Genomic DNA, 19,232 nt, shown 5'->3' with positions numbered 1-19,232 from the left:
CTTCACATTCCCCCAGAGGAGCTCATCCAAAGTGCTATCTTTAACTACTACTCATACCACAGGTCCCCCGAATCCAGCACAAATGAATGCCCCCACGATTCTGAATGCACCCATTCACATTCAGACACAATGTACTGAAAACTGAACTCATCTTCCTCCTTCAATATCTGCCATTGTTATAATCAGTTTTCCACAGTCTCACGATACATTTTGCCTTGCATTATATACTATTCGCGTACATGTCTTAGTCTCCCCACTATCTTTACTGGACTATATATCCAGGAGCTTAGGGATTGTATCTTTATGCCCAATAAACAGCAAGCACTCAATACATGTATTTTAATAGACAGATGTATTAGCTACTCAACAACAATGAAGAGACAACATGACAGTATTTTCTCATCAGTCCTCGTGGAGTGCCAACAGTAGTCTGGGATCAAAAAGGGCTATGGTTGAGAAATGAAGTTCTAGAGAAAAGATTGGTCCCAGGTCCTGCATGTGGAGGCTAAGAGGCTCCAATGAGCACCCAATGCTACCATTTCCTTTGTGTACATAGTAGGGCCAGAGTTCTAAGAATATTAGCATCCACTCTTGCTGTGCCTCCTCTCTCAGAACCTCCACACTTTTTCTGTGTGTGGTCTGGGAGCAGAGGTCAGGCGATCTTCAGGAGTGGCTATGCAAGCTATGGTCAGGACAGCATTTGAGCAAGTCAGAGACTGACAACTGGAAAATCAAAGTCCCGTTCTCTAAATGATGATCCTGAGGGAAAATTAGTCTGATCTTTAAAACCCTTAGGACAAATTTGCACTTTAAAGTGGAAGTTTTTACTTGGATACATAATCTCTTTGTTTATTAGCTATGCTGCGCTAATTTTCAGACAACTAATCACTTGTTCCAGATTGAAACATTGTGTAATTAGCTATATAAGCTTTATTACAAATTGAATAGATTCCTAACAACACAACTTTTGTGGGGTTATATATTTTGAATTTTTAAAAATTAGACATGTAACGGAAAAACATACCATTCTGTGGTCAAACTAGTGTTGACACTAGCACAAACTGTTAAACTTTCTCTCTTCCTGAATGGAATCTCAGGTGACCCATCTGAGTGATCACTGTCACAAAAACACAGAAACAGGTGATCAAAAGTCAGGCTCAGTTCAGTTTGCAAGTTGACCTCCCTGAATTTATCCTGTATTAAATCCTTTTCAAGCCAGTTGGGGGGAGGGTAGTGCAGGGTGGGGGCAGCACCCCAGATTAAAAACCAGTGCATCCATGTGAACATAATCCAACAAATGGTGGCTCAGAGGAACTCTTTACAAACTCTTCAACAAAAGTGGGAAAATTAAAGGACATTTTTTTGGAAACAGTTTTTGGAATTTGGAAGGAGGAGTCAGAGGGAAAAGTACATGTATTTTATATATATTTATGATTGTCTTTTTAAAAGTTACACTTTAGTCTTCTCCGGCTTTACTTTTTGCCCACATGGTACCAGCTGGGAGTTGTGGAGCCTACCCAGGAGACCGGCAGAAAGCTGAAAATATCACATTCAGGAAGAGCAAGGTAATACTAACACCCTCATTTATTTTTCTCTCAATGCAGCCAAGAAATTTTTTGGGACTCTTTTCAGAGACACTCACAGGAAGATGAACAGGAATCTTGACTTGTTAGGATAGATAATTATGCTTTTACCTCAGAGGCTATTAGTGGTCAATGTCGGTTTTAAAGAAAAGTGAATTTTTTAAACATAAGCAAAAAAAAAAATAGGCAAAACAAATCCAATTTTGTCTCCACATATGATATTCATAAATTAAAAGTCCCCATTGGGGGGATAAAAATATGAAATAAATGGAAAATGCTTAAGGAAAGGAGACACACTGGCAGAGATTACTTCGAGTTTAGAGAGAGGACTCTGAGGTAATTCCAAATAAATTCTTGTGTCATCATTTATTACACATTTGGGATTACTCAAACATGTTAGTTACCTAATCCAATATTTCAAATGGGGGAAAAAAAACTTTAACGCTGATGGAGGGGAAGTGGGGGTTGGGGATGAGCAAACCAAAGACAAATTATAAAAATACTATATTCTATTCACTGAATACTCCCAAAATATGAGCCTGTACTAATCTCACAACTTGCCTTGGGCCTTGGCTTGCTTCAGTGGCTGCTGGTTCAGCTGCATGATTATAACTTATTTTCCTGTCGAACTTTTTTTTTTTTTTTTTCTGGAAAACAGAGAATGACAGAATTTCCCTTTGGGCCTTTGCAAGTACATAAGCAGAACAATCCCAAGCCTTCTACATTTGAAGTAAAGCTGTTGGAGTAGTATTTTTATTTTTTACCCAGACTATCACTGATGACTTAATGCACCTGGGAGACAGGGAATTGTAGTGGTTAAAGGCACATCCTCTGTATTAAGACAGACCTAAGTCTGAAGCTCAGCTCTGTCAGATATCAACTATCTAACTTTGTGCAAATTGTTTAACCTGTTTTATTTGCCTTGGCTGAAAAATTGTGACAAGTTCCTCATGTAAAATATTTCATGTAGTGTCCAACTGCATGTTAATAAGTGCTCTAATAAATACTGGCTAGTATTAAAATGGATACTTTCAAATACTACTTTCCTCAAAGGAAAAGTAAATGGTCATGGAGTATGCATGGCCATGGGGCTTTGAAGACCCCTTAAATGGCTTCATCATTATCATCAAAAAGTAGCCCAGTCTGAAACTGGCTGAGTGTCCACATTACAGTTTCCCCTGCAGAAGGGAGACAGGGTTGGGAGTGTCTCCCTGAAGAAGTCAGAGATCAGTGGACACTTTGGGAATTGCAAATTAATTGGGAAGGTACTGACTGTGCCCTCTGGGAAAAGTGTTTATTAGAAAAACACTTGTAGCTATACTATAATTTAAATTAAAACTTAATTTTTTTAAAAAAGTGAAAACAAACAAACAAACAAACAAAAACCCAACCAAAACAAACCCAAAAACACTGGTACAGGTTGGTAAATGTATTGCCAGTATTTCTTCCTATTACTTACATGAAGTCCATGGGATCTTCACTGTGCTACTTCCCAGTATCAACTCGAAAGTTTCAAGAATACATATGCGAACCCGATCCTCTCCTGAGCATTTTATATTCCCAGCCCTCTTAATTACCTGACAGTTACTGTTCATTTCTGTGATGGGGGAAGAAAGTAGAAGGGAATGACAGGAACCATACAACAAAAAATGGTATTAGATAATTTCTAGGAGGGATAAGCACAAGGGAAGTTATTGCTACCTTATTAAGAGAAAGAGTAATCCTGGAGAGTGATTTAAGGGGACAATGCTTTCAAGAGAAACAGTAACTTAGACAGGAAAGCAATCCCCATAATTTTCTGAAACCTGTTGTTTCTTCTGATTTCCTATTCAACATGGTGCAATAGTTTCTATCTTTGGGGGAGATGCTGTGAAAAACTGCCAATTGGAATTTAAGTCTGGAAACCAAACGACTTGAGAAAAAATTTTCCATATTTTGAACTTTACACAATATCACTTTTCCTTCTCCAAAAGATTTGCCAGAAGAGCTCTGGTAAGTCAGTTAATAGCATTGTCAAGGTCACATTAATTCAGGCCCATTATTTTAAGAAATAGATCACAGTCTACATGTTGCCAGCACCCACTTTTCAATGAACAGTATGTTGGATATTGAGAGCCTGCATGCCCAAAGTGCCATCCCTAAAGGTTGCTCCTTTTCCCCCATTTTAAGAGAAAAACCAGCCATGCAGAAATCCTGACTTAGCATTGATAACCCCTAAAGGATATATGTATATTTCCTAGATTACATTAGTGACTTATTTAAACGCTTGCCATATTTATAAATTATCCAGTAGACTGGTATTAACACTCCTGTTTTCAGCAGCCATTAGTTGGCAAATCTTGAAACTAGCCTAAGTTTTTACCTTTTGATCCACTGCCAGTCTTGTGGGTAATGATTACAAATATAAAATCTTTTCCTTATTTTTTTGTTTCCCCCCAGATTTTTTCATTAGAGACTGAGTGCATTAATGTAAACTTTTTAAGAATCATGACCTATGACTCAAATGCTCTTTCTCAATCTAAATGGAGCCAGTCAAGTGCTTGTGCACTAAGTCCTCATCCTCGTACCTGGGCAAGTTGTTTCCAATTTCCGCAGATCAGGGTGGTTCTGAGACTACATTCTGAATACATCAATATACATAAATGTTCCTGCTCATGCCCCCTAACACAAAGACAGTTTCTTAAATAACATAAGTGGCGCCAACGCCCCATCTCCAGTGACCTGCTAGAGCAGAGCTTGTATTTTGAGACAGGCTTGGAAGGGGCTCACACAGGTTGCCACACAAGAGTATCACCAGCGTTCAGTGTCAAGGTTTTTTCCAGCCTCCTTTCCTGTTTCACTGATGGATGCCTTTCAGCCATTCTTTCATGATGGGTCATGAGCAAACCTTCTATTCAAACTTCTATTCAAACTACAACAAGGCGATTTAATAAACTACCTGTTACCAAGCTGGCAGGGGAAGTGGGGAGCCTGACTTCTCAGTGGGTCTTGGCATTATGTGGCCACATGAATTTCTATTTTCCTGATCTAGAGATATGTTAGTACAGGACAACAGATTTGTTTTTTTCTGGGGCCTACTTCCAATTTACAGTAACAATAATTCATTTTAAGTAGTTTGGTTAAGTACAGGACATTAGGATAATAACACCCGCATCTAAGTGCACTCACCTAGTTGGTCCAAAAATAAGAAGTCGGAATTTTTGAAGCCTCGGGAACTGCATACAGGAGAACATTTCCTTACATTTCCATTCCTTCTTGCTTTAGCCACCAGTTCCTAGTAATATTTAAAAAAAACTTGTATATTTGGAAGCTTTTTTGGGAAAAACTCTGAAAAAGTTCCTTCATAGTTTTCACACTGCCCATCCCTATCCTCAATTTTGTGGCGTATCTTGTCAACATGAAGATAGAGCAATGGCTTCCAAGTGTTGAAAGATACTTGCTTTATTATGTCAAGCTGTTTTGTGTGTGGAGTCATTACTGCAATTCTAACTGACCACACATCACAAACCAAGACCCAGATACAAAGAAAATGCTACCTCTGAGTGTTAACCGGCCATGCGGTGGAAAGAATACAAACATGTTTCCCCCCTACAAGTTATCCTATCTTTTCCAATGACCCACCAAATCCCATTTGAATTCAACCGTCCATAATGATAAGAGAAGCAAGCTCAACAGAGTCAGGACTGAACTCAAATGCACAACGTACTTGTTTCTCCCTGCCCATCTTCTCAGAGGCATGATGCTTGGCTTAATGCTTAAAGCGTTGGGAAAGGAAGAAGCATCTATAAAAAATAACACAATGACTTCCCATCAAAGCAGGTTTTCTATTGTTCTGGAAAACCAAGTAATGTAAATGGAAAGTAACAGGAGGATGCTGAGCTGGCTCAAGGACTCACAGAGCTTTCCGCACACAGTCTCAAGATATAAACCACATCAGACTGACCCAGGCATGGTGGCTATGTGGACCCAAAGCAATCATTTGGCTCAGAATCAACTCAAACTTTCTAGACATTTTTAGGCAGCAGATCCTTACAAACATGTTCAACAGCATCCAAGCATTCAATCAGGGACAAAGCAAGGTCACTTAAATAGAATCATAAAATGCTCCATTTACCCATGGCTTGGGAAGAAAATGGTTGCAGTGCTAGGACTACACTTACTAAATCAGACTCCCTCATAATTACTTAACTGTTCATGTTAAATACATCACAACCTTTGTCAAGTATCCACAGCAAAGTTAAAAAAAATCTGAAAGGACTGGTATAGATTTTTAGTCGACTATACAATAAAGAAGCTGGCCTCTCTACATTTATAACCTTTTTATTTTTTTAGAATTTTTAAAAATTTTAAGAAAGATTTTACTTTAGGAAGAGAGAGAACGAGAAAGAGGACACATGAAGGGGGAGGGGCAGAGGGAAAGAGAGAGAGAGAGAGAGAGCGCGTGCGAGAGAATCTCAAGCAGATTCCATGCTGAGAGCCCGAGGAAGGGCTCCATTCCACGACCCTGAAATCATGACGTGAGCCAAAATCAAGGGTCTGATGCTTAACCAACTGAGCCACCCAAGTACCCCTACATCCTTGCTTAGTAAGCAAAACATAAACCAAATACCTGATTTCATCAGCTTCTGCTCAACTAGTCATCACCCTTCAAAATGGGGATTTTAACATACTTAAATATTACTTTCTGAATATTCTCCCAATCCCAATCTTAAAACACAAATCTGCTTGCAAACACATATTCTCCTTTCTATTCTCTATCTCCTTAGACTCCCACCCTAACTAAAAAAGTAAATAAATAAATAGAAGTTGTTTCTGTTTAGGCTCAAAAGCTGATTTAAGGAACTAGCTTCTCTTAACAGATTACTACAGAATTGAGACATTATGAACAGCTTTGTTTCCCTGTAGTTAACTGGATCTGACGATGCCTTTTCCTTTCACTTAATTTCTTTCTTTCAACACCACCAACACTGGAATACAAGCTTTATTCTCCTGCATCTTTTCCAGTAAGGGTGAAATACAAGCCACTAAATTAGAATCTCCCCTCTCTCACTGATAAGAAAACCAGGAAGTTGGATTTAAAGTGTTTGGTTTGTCCTTGTCCTCCTGGAAGAACTCCCGGTCGTTAAATTGACAGTGCAGCTGTTGCCTGAAAATTATACAGAAAGATTAATATATTCTCAAAATGATTTTCTGTCAGGCAAGTTGAGTGTTAAGGGCTTACGAAATACTTACATCTAAATAAAGGCAATGCTCTTTGTATCTATAGGAAACTAACAAAAATAATGTGGATGTAGATTATAAAGCTCAATTTTATTTTAACCCAGCACTAAATGACAAGAGTGTCCTGTGATGACCGACTGCTTGGACAATGTAGGGTGTCTGCCGTCACTGAGCCAAAATACGATCACATGCTTCAGAGTCAGAGGCCGGGTCCTCAAAGCAAGCCAGCTCTCCCAGGCAGAGATGAGAACAGGATGCCGGTGGCTTCTATCAACACCCATATGACAAGTGAGAAATAGTGAAATTTATAGCCATAAATCTTTCAGAGGCAAAATTAAGTCAGCAATTTATTGGTAATTTATGAAAAATACAGAAAACAAGGATAAAACAGCATTATGGTGCATAAAGATGCAACTGAACTAGTAGTCAAGGCTGAATTCTTGTCTTAGCTCCTTCTAACAGAACTCAGGTGAGCCCCTCTACCACTCCGATGAGGGTTGTCTTGATGGAACTTGATGATCTGCAGCAGTCTTTCCACTGTGAAATAAGCATTTTAGATGTAAAGAGGGAGGGGATCTACCTTACTGCAATTATATTTTAATGTCCACCACCTATTTAGTCCTAATAAACAATTGTTTAAATATGGTGATATTGATGTTTAAAAATTCTTAGACTTGGGCTTGGATGAAAATCCTCACACATCTAGTCGTAACCAAGATAAAACTGAATTTAGGTCAAGACATGCCCATCAAGACAGAAAGTGATGTCAATATGACACCTGGAACTTCCAGTTCTGTAATGTAACTTAATACTGTTAAAATGGAATTTCCTCTAGAATAGAAAATTTAAAGAAAACCTTTACTAAAATAAGTATAAAAATATTTTGTGGTTGCTAAAAAAAATTAAGGGACCTCAAATTTACTAGAAATTTCCCAATACACAAATACCTAAAAACAACTCACCTATAGGCTACCATCTGTTAAATTTTACTCAAAATAATTGTGTGCTATTCACATTTTGTTAGTTCTGATGGTGGTACAAACCAGTTTAAATTTACACTGGACTTGAGTAAAATTAAATACTGCATCAATAGTTAGGATGACCACTGATGTAGATTAAAAAAAAAAAAAAAAAAAAGCTATGGTTAATTTATGTAGACATTTTCTTATAAAGCCAAAATTTTCAACAGACTCCTTCATGTAATGAGGATACATGTATCACATGTAAACAGTCTTAGCACTAACTGCAAAGTATGTTCCCCATCATATTCATAAGAGCCCATATACTATACCTTTTCCTAGTGGCGTAACTAAAAAGCAAAGGTTTAAAAAAAAATCCATCAATGAAAGACCAAGAGATTATAAGAGAATGCTGTATTTTGGAGGTAAGATATAAAAATGTCAATAAAATAAGTGTGCAAAGCAAAAATTTCTCTTTTCTTTCCCATTAAAGAATTTTCTATTGTATATAAATAGACCTTATGTCTACACTTGTCCTTTAAGAACTCCATTTCTAAAGGACAGTAAGTTATTTCAGGAATTTCTCCTTTGATTAGATAAATATAATGTGACAAGAGCAATTCGGAGGCATTTGTATCACAAAAAAATTTTTTTCTAAGTTTGGTTAATACATTCTTAAGTGTTCACATCTGTACAACAGAAACAATTTTTTAATGGAACATATTATTGAAATGTTTAAATTTGGCTAAAGCTCTTAGAAGGCATTTTGTAGCATCCTACACACTAGATTCCATAACTCGGTTTAATCTTCAGACACCCACTTGTGCCAAAGTCAGCAGCACAGAAAATTCTATTTATCAAAACGGAGGTTCCTGTTTAAAGAACCATCTTTGATACCATTGATTAAGAACTACTTAAGTCCCACATGAACTCCTGTATCTGGCTTACTGAAATGACCAGTAAACTGCAGTATCATTCTGATTTTAGGGAACCGCAACGTTTCTGGAATGCCAAGAGCTCCAGTTTGACCTTGCAATGTGAATGTTCTGTGGCTTCCAGGGAGCTGCTGAGCAGCTGTCACATTTCCCAGCGGAACGGGGTGTAACATTCTTTCTGCTCACCGTGTTTATTTAATGGCACACTCTCTCAGGGCATGCAGTCGGCTGAGAACTTCAACCATCGTCATTCACTGTTCTGTACCCTTTGCTACTGTCTGTAGTCAAAAAAATTGTTTTTATCCATTTTAATCTCTCCACAATAAAGAAAAACACAGTATTTTAGCCTATTTGGGTCAAATTAATTTTATTATGCTCCATGATGAATTGCCACCAGTGCAACATCCTATCACTATACATTTCAAAAAAATTCACATACTAAACAAAATTTCAGTTGATAAATGGAAATGAATGATTGAAAAGTCTTTATGAATCTCACACATACAATACGTGGCTAGCTGAAATTGTCTATCACATAGCATATAAAAAGCCTCATGCTAGTTTGTTAAATGCGAAGGCTATCAGACAATCATTTAGCTGCTTTCAGACAACGCACAGGAATAGTGCTGCCCACAGTGCAGGTGGTGGAGGACTGAAACATGCAACCTTTACATCTACAGTGGGTTTAGTCTTCATGCCTGGACTGAACTCCACAGCTGCTGTGTTTCAACCAATAGTAAGTAATTTAGACTTTGTGCAATAACAATAACAGAAAGCCTTTTTTTCTTTTCTTCAAGAAAAATAAACTCAAGTACCTTTGGCAAATTTTGTTTAAAATTGTTTCCAACTCAAAGAATTGATATCCTTTTACTCAGAGCAGCTCCTGATAATACTTATCACACTGAAGTTAGCTGGAAAACCCTGAATTCCTTGGCCAAAAGTTAAGAGAGATCTTAAGTTGGCATTACCTTAAAGACATTTCTAGGATATTTAAAATGTTTTTTAAAATGCCAAAATGAAAAAAAAAGAAGGATGTTTAATATTACTTAAAATAATTATAATGTTCTATTTACCATTTGCACAAATTCCTAACTCTATTGGTTAATAGCTGTTCAGCCTCATCCACACCAGACTCAGCGTCACTGAGCGCAAGCCATGATAAAAATGAGAATAAGCAGAAAAAGGTTTCTAGCAGCAGAGGGCACTGTTTTTGCAAGAAACAAAAAGTCGACTCTTTCCCTTGTGTTTAAATTACTCTTGCAAGAAAGGTAACATTCTTTGAATAACTTAACTATCTTACTGCACCACTTACTGCTTTCAGCAACAAAACCTTTTAAATTATTTCTTATGATAACTAGATGCATGATCACTAGAGATTATGTGATAAATGGTTAAAATTCAAGCTGTATCTTGCAGGTCCAGCCTGTCAAGATCATGCCAATACTAGATTTTGGTCGGTACAATTCTAGAGAGCTTAATTTTTAGTTGGATATTGTGATTATAGTACTGAAATACATTTGGAACTACATTCTGCATATGACTCAATGTGAGAAAAATACGTGTCTGTATTTAAATCAGATCGTTTTTCTACCTAAAATTTAAAGTAGGTAGGTATGATAATTAGCACTATAAATATGAAAACAACCACCTTTAGGCAGATTAGTGTACTGCAGAGAGGCAAGGAAACCCTAATTTTAACACATCATTTAGCATACATAACAAATGTGCAGGTTGTAAAGTTTTATTTAAAAAAAAAGAATCTATCATTCAGTTATGTGGTTCAAGAAACATAACACTGGGGCCACCAATATTTTAGGAAAAATGTAACCCTTCACCTGACATTTGACAAAAACCTTGAGAAATTATATAAAAAAATTTTAAATAGTGTAATTAGTTCAGCATTACAGTGTTTACCTTTGCCAGCTAGATTCAATTTGTATGGTGGATATTTCTGAATACCTCAATCCATACAGACTATACAATAAAAATAATTCCACATTTTTAGAAATGTTCTGATTTTTATAGTGCATTTAACCAGATACTGAAGTAACCATAATGTATAGCCTCCTTCAGTTTATGTAGAGTATTACCCCTAAAATCCCCCGAACTGCAAAAACTTAACTATTTAAGAGTAATACCAAAAATATTTTTAAATTTTTGCCAAAAAGAGCCTGCCACATTTGCTATAGCATAAAAATAATCTCAGTCAAGTACAGGTATGCAAGGTCTCCTTGTGATTCCAGCCTCCAAATACCACTTCTGTCCAAGAACAGGCAATATTGTTTTAAGAGGTGTGTTACTAATTTTCCCAACTAGTGTCTCTGTAGTGACATTATGCAGAGCATATTGCTACAACTTGAGAAACTGCATCAGTGTAGTGATGTCTAGAGAACTGTGCAATGTGTCAGCTTCAACATTCATGTAGCATGGTGTTCAAAATGAAGGGGCTAAATAAGGTCTGTATCACTTAAAAAAGAATGTAGTGCTATACTAGATTTTAATAAGAAAATTTAGGTACAGAAAAAGTAGGGTATGAAAATAGTGTTTTCCTTCTGGCATTATAACTAAATTACATTAAGGTTTTTGTCAGTCTCACATATAATATTTAAACTCCCTTGTTGATGGAATGAAAAATATTCACAAATTAAGTGAGCATCCTGGTGTAAACTTGCACACAATAACAGGGAGTAGCTTTGTAGAGGATTTTGACAAACCTTTACAGATTAAATGAGGTATTGCACAGATTAATTAAAAAAAAAGCAAAAAAGGCAACAAAAATATACAGCAAATTGGTAGAACATTTACATGATAATTTTACAGAATCCATAGACAGAAAGTAGTGTTTAGTATTTCACCTTAAAAATATATATATATATAATATATAGATCAGTCTTCCCATTCATCATCATCCTCAAAATCTTCTTCCTCATCTTCATCTTCATCTTCATCTAAAAGAAAATCATCAAGGCAAACATTCAAAATATATGTATAAATAAAATAACATTACATGATTCTTGGATGAATTCTCCAATTACTTAACTTCTGAAACAAAACCATTCGATTCTGGAGAAATCTGGTAACAAAGACAATTTAAAATGAATCAAATAAAATATATCTAAAGAGTATAATGGTCAGTTGAAGATTAGACCAGGAGTCAGAAGACTTGGGTTCTAGTTCCTTAGTATCTATGTAGAGAATTTCAACCAGTGTTTGTTTATATGTAAACCTACATTTGGGTTTGTCTCTCAATTTTCACACATCTCAAATCCAAGAGAGGCCTCTTTAATGACTATTTTTAAAGAAAAGTTGTAAAAAATACACCTGACAGATTGTTCTACTACCAATTCCAGGTACAACTCCAGTGATAGGCAGGAAACTCATTGACACTGAGGACACTGAGCTACCAAGGAAACAGAGCAGGCAGACCAAATACCTAGCCTCCCTTCCTACTCTCCTATTCTCTTCTGAACCCAATGACATTGCTCTTTCCAGGTCACCAATGACCTACTGTTCCTAAAGCTAAAGCTCAATTTCCTTTTCTCACTTTCTTGACTGATCACACAGATCTAAACCAGATCATCACTCCATCCTACTTCAAACGCTTCATGTGGCTTCTGAGATACTGTACTCTCCAGCCTTCAGATCTTATTACACCTTCTCTTCTCTGTTTACATCCACTTCCTTCATGATTCCATCCCATTCTGTAACTTTAAATACCACACCTATTTTAATGACATGCAAATTTATTTTAACAGTCCAGACCTCGCCCCTCAACTCCAGGCTCATAACCAAATGCATAACATCTACATTTGAATTTTTAGTAAGTATCTCAAATTTAATATTTACAAAAACCAAACTGCTGATCTTTCCTCTCAAACCTGTTCCTCCTAAATCTTATCCTACTCTGTTAATGAAAATTTTACCCCTTTCATGCTCAAGTCAAAAATCCTGGGAGTCATCTTTCACTCCTTTCTTTTTTCCATCCTCACTCCTAATCCATCAGCAAACTCAAGGATCTCCACAGTCAAAATACACCTAGTATCCAACCCCCAGCTCAGTGGTGCTACCAATCTGATTCAAATCTTTGCTATCTCTTGCTTGGATCATTGCCATTCCTCTGCTAGGGGCCTTCCATGGCTTCCCATCATATTCATGGCCTCCAGAGTCTTAACCACTGGCCTCCTACTATCTCTCCTACTTCATTACCTTACTGTTCTTTCCCCTCCCTTCCTTACTCAGCCATACTGGCCTCACTGGTGTTCCTCAACCTCAGGGACTTTGCACTTGCTGGTCTTTCCACCCAAATGAACACACTTCCCCCCATCTTCTATATGGTTTACTCCCTGAACTCCTTCTGGTCTTTTTTCAAATGTCACCTCAGTTAGGCCTCATCTTATTTCAAAATGAACTTCCCTCTCACATCCTGTAAGTCCCTGTATCTCCCTTTTCTGCTTAATTTTTGTCCTTAGTACATATCACCACTTAACATATTATATATTTTTCTAACATAGTTTGTTTACTGTTTATCTTTCACCAGAATGCATGCTCCATGGAGGCAGGGATTTTTTTTTTTTTAATTCCACAATAAATATCTGCAGAATGAAACAGCCTATTTTCTCTTTATCACACAGTATGAGAATAATTATGTCTATTTAAGGAAAATAAATATTGGTAATAGATCCTAGATAGCCACATCCTCACAGAGAAATAAAGAGAAGAAAAATGACATTTCTTGAGTACTTACTATGTGCTAGATAATCTGCTGGTTAGTTACATATTATTTTATTTATTCTTCATGTCGATCATGATTCATGAATTCTCTTCACATAGCAAGTAAGAAAACTGAGGTCCACAGAGAGTAAATAATAGATTCAAAAAGAACAAAAATCTGATTCTGGTACATCATGCCAGGAAGCTTTAGTAAACCTCAAGCATTGTATCAGCAAGACCCACTGTTTTTTCTCTTTTGAAAGTAATACCCACTTATATGGTGGCCACTTTTAATAATGGCCTCAGAATAGAGACTAGTTTTTTTCACATAAACCTTTCAGGAAATCACAAAAAGGAGGACACAGAAAACTTCAAGATTTTTTAGCAAATCCCAGAAAACCCAATTTCTCAGCCCTGATTCTCACAAACCAGGAAAACCTGAATTTCTTATGTCACAGCAATGTGATCCAGAATCTCAAGCCTCATTTAGAGATTTGCCAGGCATTCTATTAGTATTTTCAGTATAGGAAATCAAATTGCTATTTTTCTGAAGCTGTTCTTCTAATTTATGGTTATGGATATGGTGTCCTGGAATCCATTAAGCTTCAGACAGACTAGTCACAGTGGCAATAACTTTTAAATATTGGCCCTAAAATCCACATCGGTGTTACTCAAGAGCAGAGGAAAAGCTAGCAAAGACTATCATAAAATCAAAAGAAAATAGAACTTCAAATATTAAAATTAAATATATATATGTACATGTAAATATACCTGAAGAATGAATGGCTTTGCTCCTTTTCTGCATCACCTCCATTAATGCACCCACAATTCCTGAAGTGGGTGCAGGTGTTGGTGGTGTAGACTCTTGGCCATCAGATACCTTGGAAAACAAAGTCAGCAAAATTTAGAAATAAATTTTTAGTAAAAAATTTTTGTCTCCAGAAAGTCTTACTTTTTTAGAATCACTTCCTATTTAAAAAAAAAGAAAAGGAAAAAAAAAAAAAAGAGCACATGAGCCCAGGACAGGTTTAACTAAGAAGTAACGGTTGCCTTAAAATTATTCTTATACTCCCTAGTGTATAAAGCCATCAACACATTTCCAAATTTAGAATAACAAACCTTTCCCTAAGTAATACTTACCCAGGCAGATGGATTACTTCTGTCCATTTTCATTCTAGTACACAATGCCTTAGTTGATGAAACTTTGAAACTATTATCAAGGAACATTATTTTAACAAAACTTAAGTAATATCCAGATTCCTAGAGGTGTTAGGTGAAAAGGACACTTAAGATACCTAAGAGCAACTGAAGAGACTTCTGCTCTCCTACAAAAACTCAGCTTTACAAATAAGCTTTGTAACTTTACATACTATATATATAATTATACATTATATATAATTTTGACTCAAAATGAACCTTCATTCTTATAGCATATTTCTCTGCAAAGAGATTAGTTAGGTAGCTTTCAAAATGTACCTATCTCACAAGACAACCAACTATCCCTAACTGAAGTACTTCTATCTAGTATAAACTACATTCAAGGGGGGGGGGAATCAACCTCAAGGGGTCTCATTAAAATCTAATTTCTATGCAAAATACTCTGATTTCAATTCTCATTAAAAAAGAGAGAATACAGGAAATCTGTAGAGATTCAGGGGGAAAAAAATTTAGAAAGTACCTCCCTAAGTGTACTTTGGCTAAAATGAGCAGTCATTTATACAAAATACTGATTTTGTTAATTTGTCTCTGGAATTATATTACCTATGTAAAGGTAGAATATTGGTATAATTAAAAATGAAATCACACAGCTGCTTTATTTCTAAGTCATTTCCCCCCAGAAATTACTTTGTTAGGGCAAACGTCTTCCTTTGGTCTTAACAATTCTTCTTCTAATACTACTTGTCTTTCCGGACTTACAGATCTTTTTCTTTTAAAAATATTCAAAGTAATTCCCCATAAGATACTGACTCATTCATTGGTATTTAGGTTTTTGGAGACCAGATGTTAACTATTACTGGTATAGAAATACCATAAATGAAAAAGACAACAGAAATAGTTTCAGAGCTTTGAATGTCAGCATGAGGCTCTCAAAGAACTGTAGCAGCAATAAGGAGAAAGAGACTCCCTTTAAGCAATCTGGTAAAACGAGGCAGGAAACACCGCAGGAGCATGGCAGCAGCACGAAACTGCCGTAAACATGTTTTCTAAAGCACTGACTTGGACATGCTGCTGTCTGAGGTACTATGAATACGGAATTCAAAATATATGTAAGTGAATACTTATACCCTTACTGCCAGTTCTTTAAAGTAAATCTGTGATCTTATGTTAGTCATTTTCATCACTGAATAAATGATTTATATAGATTGTTTAAAAAAAAAAAAAACAGAGAAATTTCAGCCACAGAAAGGATTTCTTCTTTTTTTTCCACAGAAAGGTTTCTTAAAAAGGAAATAAAATTATGGACTCAAATCACACATATAACATGCTAATAATTCACTGACTTATGCACTCTAGGATAGTAGTCTGTAGTTAATTTTTTTAAAGTGATTATTTAGGGTAAGGATGACCTACACTTATAATAGAACACATTTTTTTCTCTAAAAGAAATGCAGAGATCAGTTAACAAGGTTTTTTTGGGCAGGGAGAGAGTTGGGATGGGATGGGAAGACATAATGATGGGGAAAATAAATATGGTATTTAATTCAGCAACTTTTTAAATTAAGAAAAGAGGACACAATTTAATTCATTAAAAATAACACCTTATTAGTATCAGCAACTGAAAAAGAATCAAAAGTTGATTGTGGAAGAGAGAGGAAATATGAAAGAGAAACAAAAAGTAAGAGTGGCAAATGTGGGAATGAGTGACACAGAGATGGCACAGATTCTAAACTACAAGCTTGAAAATGACTCCATTAAAACCTGTTATTCACCTTAGTTGTGGTCATTTTGACACTAATTCTTCCCACTAACACCTGTTTAAAATTCTTTAACTGCTCCTGAGAAACCTTTAGTATAAGCTAAAGGGGGAGAGGGAGCAGAGACGACTGCTCACAGGTTGATCATGTAGCAAGAAAAAGCTCTAGATACATAGTAAAGATGAGAGTTTTTAAAACTGTGCTATACCAATGTTGAGATGTTTTCATTCAGTTAGCTGTGTTCCCTATCCATCATTCTCTTCCTAGCCAAAGCTTTGGAGATTTAGAAAGTTACCCTAATTCCCTATGTCCCAAAATAATTTTCAATTACCCCTTCTTTCATCTTTATTTACTGCATAGAAAAATCTACCATCCATTAACCATCTGAAGCCCTACAGAGCAAATGTTTCCCTTTGGAACTGACACACTACATGTGCTATCAGAAGTACGTAAATGCAAGCAGTTTAGGTTCTAGAAAAGGGGTCAGCAAACTATTGCCCATGGGCTAAATCTAGTGTGTCTTATTTATGTAGAACCTTTTAAAGTGAAAAACGAGTTTTACATTTTTAAATGGCTGGAAGAAAATCAAAAGAAAAATATGTGTGACATGTAAGAATTACATGAAAATCAAATTTCAATGTCCCTCAATAAAGCTTTATAGAACACAATCATGCCCTTCAATTATGCATCATCAGTACTGCTGCTTTTGTGGCACAACAGTAAAACTGAGTTTTTGGGACAGAGACCACATAGCCTGTGAGCCTAAAATATTTACTATGTGGTCCTTTAAAAGAAAAAAAAAGTTGCCAACTTCTGCCTCATCCATTAAAGAGATTCCAAAATTATCTATCACCACTATCCAAAATTCTATTAGAACTCTTTCCATTATCGGGCACCTGGGTGGCTCAGCTGGTTAAGCGACTGCCTCCAGCTCAGGTCATGATTCTGGAGTCCTGGGATCAAGTCCCAGATTGGGCTTCCAGCTCCATGGGGAGTCTGCTTCTCCCTCTGACCTTCTCCCCTCTCATGCTCTCTCTCACTCTCTCTCTCAAATAAATAAAATCTTTAAAAAATTTAAAAAAAAATGGAAAGAGTCCATTTTCTGCAGAGTCAGATTCTCTACTAATGTAAATTTCAGAACACAGGAACTTTAGAATACAGTTTAGTTTTCATAAAGGTAATGGTTTGAACTTACCAAGGTGATTATAAATGGTTATAAGTAGGGTTACTTCTCCATAGTTTGAAGATTTTTCTTTAAATTTAAAGTAAATTTTATTCAGAGGTGAAGTCTAGAATAACAGCCAACATGTTGTAATACTCCACTTACATGAAGTTCTAGAAGAGGCAAAACTAATCTACAGTGACAGAAATCAGATTAGTGATTTTTCTGAGAGGGGGACTAACTGGAAAGAGGCATGAGGGAACTCTCTGGGGTGATATTTCATTTTCAGAAGTATGGGTTACACTGGGATAGGTATAAATGTGTGTGTTTTACAGTATCTAAAAATAACAGGAAAAAAGGGTTAAAATATGAATACCAAGACAAAGTGCAAAGAGTGAAATAAAGACTTTCCAAGTTGTCTTATAAATGACTTTAAAATTCCATTCTGACATAGTCTAAACAGAAAAGAACGGCTTACTCACAGATTTCAGCTGAATACCCTGTCGTATCTGGTCTAAAAGTGCATCCCGTCCAGAGCAGGACACCGGTCGACTGTTCTGTTCCACTTTTTTGAGCTGAGCACCCTCTCTAATCTGATCTAAAAGAGCGGCTTTGTTTCCCGCAGGAGTTGGGACTTGATGGTCACCATCAGAAGGGAGGCCAGGGGGAGGCGGCGGCCCCGGTGGAGGTGGAGGTGGCGGTGGCGGGGGTGGCGCCGCGGACCCCGCCAACGACAGAGGTGGAGGTGGTGGCGGAGGCCCTGCCGGTGCAGATGAGGGAAGGGCTGGAGGTGGAGGCGGGTACATCCTATTTGGTGGCGGTGGAGGGACTCCTACACCTGGCCTGGACGGAGGCGGTGGTGGAGGTGCAGCTGTGGGAGCTCTTGACGGCGGCGGAGGAGGAGCGCCTCTCCCCCGGGCAGGAGGGGGCGGAGGGCCTGAGCTATGTGGAGGTGGGGGAGGAGGAGGCGGCCCTCCCCTGGATGGTGGTGGAGGAGGTGGTGCTGAAATAAAAAACAGAAGAAAGACAGCATGCTTTTCCCCCACAAACATCATACTGAAAACAAACTTACTTCGACAGACATTAAAAAGAATGACACAAGAAAAAAAAGGCCTCATCTCTGTTATTTTATTTTACAAAGGTATGCGAGCACAGATGCTATCTTATCGTTCTATTGGGGAACACTCAAGATCACCTTCTTGCTGTTTCTTGAAAAATATTAGCTAAAGCTGTTGAATTTAGTTTTTAGGAATCAGCATCACTTTGGGAATACACACTTTCTTATATAATAACAAAAATATCACAACAGAATTAAACACTTTGGTCAATTAGCATTATTTAACATTTTAATAAAAATTAATGGATACCTTCCTTCTTTAAAGAATTGAGTTTATTTAGTTACTTTATAAAATTAATTTACATTCAGAATTATATAGCTGGCGTAGCATAACCTATCCCCGTTTACTCAAGTTAATCTGAGCTAAACCCAAATTGAATACTTTTTCTTTTAAAATTTAAACCTTGCCACCTTACATTTATATTTTATAATGTCTTTACTTTCTAAAGAATATAGAATATATTAAAACATGTATGCTATAATATATAATAATATATGTAATATTCCATATTTCTCTAAGATGGTCAATAAAAATTCTAGTGATGGCAGTAAGGAAGGCTTGCTCAGGTGAAATATTCAACTACTTATTCAGAAGACACAACTAACTATTAATAAATTAACTGAGAATTTC

The 19,232-nt window shown here is 36.7% G+C and overlaps 1 protein-coding gene across 2 annotated transcripts in view; it reads right to left on the bottom strand.

Annotated features, from left to right (window-relative positions):
* Positions 1 to 9,936: 9,936 nt before the first annotated feature.
* Positions 9,937 to 19,232, bottom strand: part of WASL (WASP like actin nucleation promoting factor) — a 65,241-nt gene continuing 55,945 nt past the window's right edge. The window contains exons 9-11 of one of the 2 annotated variants that reach the window (XM_032870150.1): positions 17,967 to 18,487; positions 14,179 to 14,287; positions 9,937 to 11,645 (exon numbers count right to left, since the gene is read on the bottom strand). In XM_032870150.1, coding sequence (XP_032726041.1) covers positions 11,584 to 11,645; positions 14,179 to 14,287; positions 17,967 to 18,487 — 692 coding nt within the window. In that variant the 3' untranslated portion in view covers positions 9,937 to 11,583. The remainder of the gene's footprint in view (positions 11,646 to 14,178; positions 14,288 to 17,966; positions 18,488 to 19,232) is intronic. The other variant, XM_032870160.1, reaches the window with a different exon arrangement.

Source organism: Lontra canadensis, unplaced genomic scaffold (assembly GCF_010015895.1).
Source record: "Lontra canadensis isolate GAN:19392208 unplaced genomic scaffold, GSC_riverotter_1.0 scaffold2, whole genome shotgun sequence".
Lineage (NCBI taxonomy): Eukaryota > Metazoa > Chordata > Mammalia > Carnivora > Mustelidae > Lontra > Lontra canadensis.
This window is presented reverse-complemented; position numbering and strand designations above follow the sequence as displayed.